We start from the raw sequence: 8,829 nt of genomic DNA on the forward strand, positions 1-8,829 counted from the left end.
AATTTTTACATTAAAATGAAAAAGTTTTGGCTTTTATAATAGGACAATGAAAAACAAAAAAAAGGACCAAATCTAGAGCTGGGCAATTATCGAAAAAATAACCAAATTGAACATTAACCCGGATAACTGATGTGACTTTATTTATGTTGGTTATTACAATAATCATGAGGTTCGACTTGCAGTTTTGTTCAGCCCGAACCGAAACTGCTATTATTATTCTATGGGTTCTCTTCAGCCTCAGAGTATAATAAGTGGAGGCCCAGGGGAGGTGAGCAAACATAAAAAATAGTCCAGACAAAACTGCTGGGCAAACCTCAGTCCTAACTGCATCCTTAAAGGGGTATTCCCATGTACATAACTATTTTTAAATTTGTAGTTAAATAAAAATGAAACATTTTTTACAAATATAAGTAATTAAATATTTTGCAGAGTTTTAAACATTTCCTCTAAATATCTTATGGTCACAGTCTTTTGTCTTCATCGTTTTCCAGTGAATACAACAATGAATGCAGGAACTTTCTAAGGTAAGAAAATCAATCATGATTTCCTTATTGTGGCCGGGATATCTTCTGATGCATATAGTGTCCCTGTCTGATGACCCAGCTACAATAAGAAATGCATGACTGGTTTCCTGACAAGTCCCAGACTACAGAAAGTTTCTGCATTAGTGGTCGTATCCATTGGCAACTGATCAAGACAACAGACTGTCACCACTCAGATAGTTAGAGAAAATCTTTAAAACTCTTCAAAATTTTTAACTAATTATAAAATTCTTACCTTTTAATTATCTACAAATATAGATATGATTATGTTCATGGGAATACCCCTTTAAGTATCAAAGGTGTTGTTCTTAAGTGGTTAATTGAGCTGACTTTCGATTTCAGTTATCTTGCAATTCATCACTCTGAACGGTTTTTGTCCAAACCCTGGAGAACCCTTTGAAGGTCGGTCAATAGACTAATTCATATTACATAAAAGAAAAATACCTTTCAGGAAATAAGGAGATTTTGCAACATGTTTGCCATTAACTTTAACATGAATCTGAAGGCTCCTGTAGCTGGCAAACAGTTTGTATCTTACAAGGAAGGAGCCATCTTTTCTGTCAAGTAACTGAACCCCCACTCTGGTATACTGCTCCTCTACCGCCGTGATGTGGACTTGAAACTGGTCCCTTTCAGGAGAAGACGTGAAACTGAGGAGAAAAAAAACAAGGCTATTAGTAAACATGCTATAAAGTATACCTGCATATTCCTCTGCAGTCTAGCACATTTATTCACTCCTTTAACAATCCTAAATTGATGCAGGGGAATTAGAAGCTGTAATCTACTAGAGATATGACAGATAAACCAATTTATTACATCTTTGCATCCCCAGGTTGCAGACATAAGGTGAGGACTCATAGGGCTAGTTCACATGGGGCTAGTGACCACGTATTTTGGTGCTGATTTTGACGTGGGAAGCCGCATCAGAATAGGATTAAAATGTGCCAGTCGCGGCTTCCGATAGTTGCGGCTTCCCGCTCCAGAGTAGGCCCAAATGAATGGGCCTAGTCGGGGGGTGCTGTTGCGAGGCGGACGTCGCGGCTGAATCAGCCTGAAGTAAGGTTAGCTCGCTTCTTTTATTTCCGTGAACGGGAACAAACCGCTCACGGAATAAAGGACACTAGCGGTCTACATAGACTTCTATTGTGAGGGGGTGGATTTTAAGATGGATTCGGCATCAAAATCCGCCCCATGTGAACAAGCCCATACTACTCACCAGATAGCAAAAATATATAACATTATTTTTTGTACAGGGTTGTCTCAAATGCTAACTGTACACATTGTGGAAAACTTTTTTTTTTTTTTTTTTTAAATGTAGATTGTGAGCCCCACATAGAGCTCACAATGTACATTTTTTCCTATCAGTATGTCTATTTTTTGGAATATGGGATGGAAATCCATGCAAACGTGGGGAGAACATACAAACTCCTTGCAGATGGTTTTTTGCGCTTGGTGGGATTTGAACACCAGGACCCAGCGCTGCAAGGCTGCAGTGCTAACCACTGAGCCACCGTGTGGCCCCGCTTTTGTGGAAAACTTATCAGAACTAATGAAAGGAAAAAATTGCCTATACAAAATAGTCACTTTATAGCTTGCATCTTCCAAAAGACAAGAAAATAAGTTTGTTTTATCATTTCTCTGCATTTGGTCCAGAATTTCATCAAGGATCCTTCCAGCTATGAGTTGCCTGCTGCTACCTCCTATACCGTTGCAGCTGCCACCTCTGATCTTGCACCTTCTGTGTTGCCCCTTTTCTGTACAATGGTCATATGATTTACATTGTCCTCAGGATACAATGGTCTTTTCTGATCCGTTGTAACTTGTACCAGGACACTACAATTTTATGCTGTACGTGTTCTGTGCTGTTTGTCCGTGGCAGAGGGGCTTCTTCTTTGGACACCAGATGAGTCCAGGTAAAAGTGAGCTCACAAATAATTTTTTGAATCGGTCAGGGGTAGTTGAAAAAAAATAAATCATAATACTCAACTTTCCTTGGTGCTCCAGGGCCTCCCAGTGTGGTCCAGTCCTTTTGGTCTGTTGTTGCCTTCCGGTGGATGTCCCTACTGCACGCAGTCAGTGAAGGGCACGTGACGTCACTAGCTATGACATCCTGGGGTCTCTTCCTACATCTGGAGAGTAGTTTCACTTTGAGAACACGCTGGAGCAGGAGTACCAGACTGCGCCTCCCCGGCTTATTTTAAAATAACTGATTTACCCAGACAACCTCTTAAAGGATTTGCTATATCTATATTGGATGGTTTCTCTTGAACCCTTTACTTTCAACGGAGACCAAGTGACAATGCCCTCATACGAGGAAAAATAAAAGTAAAAAAAATTAAAAACGGAAAATGACTGTGGAAGGAAGGGGTTAGTATATTTTATATTTATTTTATTTTTTTTCAAATTTTAGTTGACATTTTGAGGTTTTCAGAACCAATTACAAGTTTAGACTCATGGTCTGAAATTACAATGGTCATTCCAGAACCAATTAATATTGTAACTTGAGAAATCACTGTATTGAATGGGGACACATCTAGTGGATGTGTCCCCATGTACTGTGCCTGCTGTCCACAGTAAATATCGTTATTACTGTTCATGTACTCATTTAGCACAGGCTATTCTCACATTTTGAGGCGGATTTACTAATAAGATTATCTGGCATACAAGGTATAAAATGTCACAGGGGAAATGGAATAAAATAATTTTCTTGTCTGCAATGTCAGCAGCATATGTTTCCCCTGCAGACTGGTTAAAGTGAAAGTGCGAATATATGCATCTCCGCTTTAAAGAAGACTTTTCATGTTCTCATGTATATGCGGTTTTATATACCACACTAGAAAGCCAACAGTGCGCTGAATTCAGTGCACTGTTGGCTTTCCTGTTATGTGCCCTGAGGCTGGAGATATCGGTGCCATTGATTTCGGCATTGATATCTACCAACTATCAAAAGGGCTTTCCTCACAGCTCAGTGTCATCGCTTGGTAGTAAGGAACGCCCACTCTGACAGTACAAGGATATGTTAGAGTACTGCCATGGGGAAGGCACTGATATCTCCAGGGCACATAATGGGAAAGCCGACAGTGCGCTGAATTAATAAATATAATAATAATAAATGTTATTTATATAGCGCCAACATATTCTGCAGTGCTGTACAATTTGTAGGGTTCAAATACAGACAGAAAGATACATTACATAGAAAGTCATTTCGCACAATGGGACTGAGGGCCAAGAGCTTACAATCTATGAGGTTGAGCGCACCGTCGACTTTCTAGTGGTATATAAAACCTCATATGCATGATGACATGAAAGGACCTCTTTAACCAGTGATATCTCTGAATCTATGTGGGCTACAAATATGATCTTGATCTTATTTTTAAACTAAGATAACTGAGATTCTGGATTTAGAGCCGTTCAAAGTTGTAGTACTCCCTGAACGTGTTCTCCTTGGGATGAATTGTAATGCACTTTGTTCAAACCCCGAGTACTGCTCATTTAGAAGTGTAGGGCGGCTAAGGAAGCAAACTACTCTGGTTGCAATTTAGAGGCATGTACAACGCATTTATCTGGCCGAATGTCAGCTCCTTGCTCTAGATTGTGGAGAGCATCTCCTTGACAAGACACATGTTGAAAGAGACTGGATGAATGGAAATGCATGCAGTTGATGTCACATTATACTGTAGCTAGTAAACCATACAGAGCAACAAAATGCATGTCTGATTAAATCCAACCATATATCTTCGTGGCTGTCATCTGAACACTTGTTCAGCCAACAGCTATTCCTCCGGCTCCCTTCCACCTTATACATACACACTTGGCCAAGCATGCATGTGTTCTCAGTGCGGAGAAGAAAGTACACCACTGGTAGAAATACATCACTGGTGATCTATGAAATCTGTACTTGGCATTTTCTTGTGTCACTCCTGCCTATAACCCCTCTCTGTGCATTGTGTGTAAATGACACAGATAATCTTATGGCATAATCTAGCTACACTGGAAAGTATAGTTGTACTCTTATGTAAGACATGGAAGCGATATAAAGTTGCATGCTCAAAGTAATCTATACTGTGACCCTGGATTAGATCTATACACATAGTAGTAGGTGCTAACAAGTGAAGGCTAGTCTGACTAGTCACCATATAGGTCAGGGGTCAGCAACCTGAGACACTCCAGCTGCTGAGAAACTACAACATCTTCTATTCACTTCTATAGGAGCTCCAAGAACAGCAGAGTAAGTACTGTATGCATGCTGGGACTGGAGTGCTAAGCCTACCCCTGATACAAGAACCCTTCCTGACTACTTGTGTACTTACTTGCTCCCTTGAGTGTCCACAGCCTGGATGTAGAAGTAGCGGGCAGGAAGCGCCAGCTCTCCCCGCAGCCCCGGACCCCATACTCTGCTGAGCTCCGCACTCACAGCAGGGGGGCTCTCCGTGCCGCTCAGGGGGGCTGCTATAGCGGCTACTACCAAGAGCTGCCAGAACATTGACCACACTCAGTACAGGCAGCCACCAGACATGGGCTGTTACTGCTCTGCCAATAAAGTAGGAACTACTGTGCTCCAGATGTCAGCAGTCTGCAGAGGATATGGGAGGGACAGCGGGGATCCCTATGTGTAGTGCGGCCGCGGGGGGACATCCCTTCTGCTGCACAGGCGCTGTGACTGAGGTGACTGCCGCTAACAACAGCAGACGACGCCGGCCATGATGGGAATAGTACAAAGAGAAATCCCAGACATTGCCTCAGCCGACTGCTCCCGCCTCCTCCGCGGCTCCTAGGTGTGTGGCAGGCGCTCATAGACGGGACGTGTGTCCTCGCTGAGCCTGTGATGTCAGGAAAGCTTAGGAGGACCCGGGATGTCAGGGCTGTACCCTGTGTCTAATGTCAGAGGGGGATTTTACTGGGAGACTCAGCAGACACTTGGAGCTCCTCTGAATAGATGTAGCACTAATAATGTTCTCATTAAAGGGGCCACAATGGTGCCTGTGTAGATACTAGAATGGTTCAGAGTAGGTTTGCCTGATCTGACATGGAGTCGGTAGGGATCAGTTCGTTCAGGTCGCACTGCCATTATTCAATAAAAAATACATAGATAACCACACTACAAGAAATGAATAAAACCTACAAGCTTTATTTGTATCAAAGGTTATAAATACACAAAGATACAAATCACATCACAGGAATAAACAAAATATAGGGGGAATGAATGATGAAGTCATATTGCCAGCAGGCCACATTGGTGGGTGGTAGAGCATGAAAAATATAGTAGAGCATGCAAATAGGCAAAAGATGAATGAAGGCAGCCCTATTAATAGTTAATTACTGAGTGAATATATGAATATGCAAAATGAATATCCAATGGGAAAAGGGAAAGCCGGATACCTAAGAGCCAGTAGGTGATAAAAGGAGTATAACTAGTCATTGCACATAATCCATGGGTTCTATATTGTAAATGTCTGTCCTAGAGTTTGTTAATGGCCTTTCAAGATGCTAGAAGTAAATATCCATGTTCGGCATACCTTTTCATCTTCAACCAGGTGTTCAGTGCAATTCACTAAGGTATATATAGGGTGGTTCAAAAAGCAGTGAAGTAACATCACTGGTAAATGGCAAAACTGACTTAGACGCCTATAACAACAATCACACAGCACAGTTTTCATTGTTCAAGATGCAAATGTAAACTGTACTTACATAGTGTGACATAAGATGGTGACATTGAAGCTAGAAAAGCTATGGGAGTGTTTGGATTTGCAAGAACAAGGTCTGTTGTTACAAACTTTTAGAGTAAATACTGCTCTACATAGAAACTGCATTTCACATTGGGTGAAGCCATTTGAAACTGGGTGTTTATGTGAATGAAACTCTACTAGAACATTGAATGCCAAAAACAACAGTTCACCAATGGTACACTGGCCTTCACCATCATCAGACCTAACACCCTGTAGGGCTACATCAAGGACTGTATTTGACCCTCCAACCACAGGATATGAATGGTTTGAGATGGCGCTTCCCTGAAACAATGGATATGCTGGCACGTAGGGACAGAACCGAACCTCTGCCTAGTCATTTGCCACTTCTCCACCGGAAATAATACTGAACATCTGTAGTGCATACGTAAAACTTGGATAGATAATGTGTCTTTTCATGTTAATACATTTGTGGTATATTCTCTTTGTTGTGAATACCAAGGCTATATTTTTACATACTGTATATTATATATGTATGATTAATAAATAACACGTCTAGTTACAAATACATGAATCATTTCTGCATTGGAATCCTGTATTTTATCTGTGGTAGATAGCTCTAGAGTCTTTTTCCAGTTGTGGTAAAGTTACAACATGCTGCATTCCAGAGGTTTATTAGTCCGGGTTATGTGACAGCTTCCTTGTCCTGCAATGGAATTAAAAACACATGAATTCACAGCCAAAAAAGAACATTTTAGTGAATATCAATTTAACCCTTCTATATCTTGGCATTTTTTTGTTTATTCAGTCACAAATCAAAATGAATACCTGACAATATATTTCTTGTTTAATGATAATATATAGTGAGACTCTATAAATAAGGGGAGAGACGTAGAGGGACACTAATACCTATATAGTGATAATGACTGTAACAGAACCTAGCATTATACCAAACAACAGCGCAGCCTGCTATGTTATTTTGTTGTTTGTTATTTCAAGGTGTATGTGCGCATCCAGTGTAGATGCAAATACAATCTAAGCTTTATTTTATTAAGGGATCCTCCAGTGCATGTAGGTCAATGGCTGAAACTCTTTTGGGCAAAATTTACAGATTAGGTTGCAGCACTTATTCGTAGTAAAGGTGCAAATCTCCTAAATCCTTCTGCCCGAGGATAAGAATAATGTGAAACTTTGAGTAGATCACGCAACCTCGCCCAGAAAAATGGTCTTTTATAGGGATGGTCCTCTCAAAGAAATAAGTATCCAAATCATTCTTGGTCCTCAGCATGGCTTTCCTAGCTGCCAGCATTCCTTGTCCCCAGCATAATATCCCTTTAAATATTGGACCTCAGTATGGTTTCCCTCCTGGATTGCAGAATAGCTACTGTACTCCTCTCATTTCTGATTCATTTCTAGCAGTACTCTTCTTATTCATAGATCTACAGCTTAACCCCCTTTATACTTTCTGACATTTCATAGACCAAAATCTGAACTTTAAAGCCCACCTGGGAATACCCCAAAAATGCCCATTTTGGTGTGGGGTATATGTAAAAACTCATCTTGTTTTGTAGCCCAAGTGCCCAAATTGTTCTGGCAAAATTGTGACTGTTGGCATATATGATGCTGTTCATTTTACTCCCCAGTGTCCCTTACAAGTCTCATGCTCTCGCTTACTGCAGTCCAGTGATGCAGTACAACTGCATGCATTTTAGTGAGTATGTTGGGGGGGGGGGTGTTATCCCCTTGCCTGGCCTCATGCGCAAAAATGTATATCTTGGATAACCCCTTTAAGCATAGGTAAATAAGTGAGACTCAAAAAACTTCTTTCAGACCGGGGCCCCACGGGCCCCATGCCCACTTTACGGAAAAAATTGCAACGCAGACATGCTGCAATTTCCAAAAACGTCACGGTTTTGAAAATCACAGCATGTCAATTATATCTACGGAAACACTGTGGGAAGAACCACAATGTGTTCAAGCCGCGGTCGTTCCCGCAGCACTTAAGCGAGGCATTTCCGGCCCGTGGGCCTGTAGATGAGTAAATCCCTCTGGTATCCTGTCTACTACCTGTGTACTTTAGGGTCCAGGCTGTGAGGTTCTGGGAAACATTCACTTCTCACACAAGTTTGACACTTCTCCCCCTTTAGGGGGCTGACAGCAACTCTTCCCTGTCTCCAAGCTATAGCAATGATACATGTCTGACAAGAGTCCAACACTCTTTCCTCAGGGACTAACTGACTCTGGAGACTTCCAATCTTCTCCCCCTAGCCCCTGCACGGTATTGGTCTCTCCAAGCACATGCCCATTGCCCAGGTATTTAATGTGATGTGAACTACAGCAATAATCTAGTCAGGATGTGTTGTGATCCAGTGATGCAGCTGTAGGACACTATGTCTATAAGTACAAACTCCATGAGCCCCAGAAGTAAGTCTTCAAAATGAAGAGTGTATAAGATGTGTGACCACAGGGTCTGCCATCCATAGAATACAGTCATCATCACATTAACAACTGCCAGTACCCCCATCTGAACAGCTCTGATCACAGGCACGGTGCTATGCTGCTATAAAATACAGTGGCAGTGAAATGGATGGAAATTATCCGTT

At 41.5% G+C, this 8,829-nt stretch overlaps 1 protein-coding gene across 1 annotated transcript in view; it reads right to left on the reverse strand.

The window, feature by feature from the left end:
- POGLUT2 (protein O-glucosyltransferase 2) overlaps positions 1 to 5,255 on the reverse strand; it is a 70,916-nt gene extending 65,661 nt beyond the window's left edge. The window contains exons 1-2 of the mRNA XM_075265343.1: positions 4,853 to 5,255; positions 987 to 1,192 (exon numbers count right to left, since the gene is read on the reverse strand). Coding sequence (XP_075121444.1) covers positions 987 to 1,192; positions 4,853 to 5,025 — 379 coding nt within the window. The 5' untranslated portion in view covers positions 5,026 to 5,255. The remainder of the gene's footprint in view (positions 1 to 986; positions 1,193 to 4,852) is intronic.
- Positions 5,256 to 8,829: the final 3,574 nt, after the last annotated feature.

Source organism: Leptodactylus fuscus, chromosome 2, assembly GCF_031893055.1.
Source record: "Leptodactylus fuscus isolate aLepFus1 chromosome 2, aLepFus1.hap2, whole genome shotgun sequence".
Lineage (NCBI taxonomy): Eukaryota > Metazoa > Chordata > Amphibia > Anura > Leptodactylidae > Leptodactylus > Leptodactylus fuscus.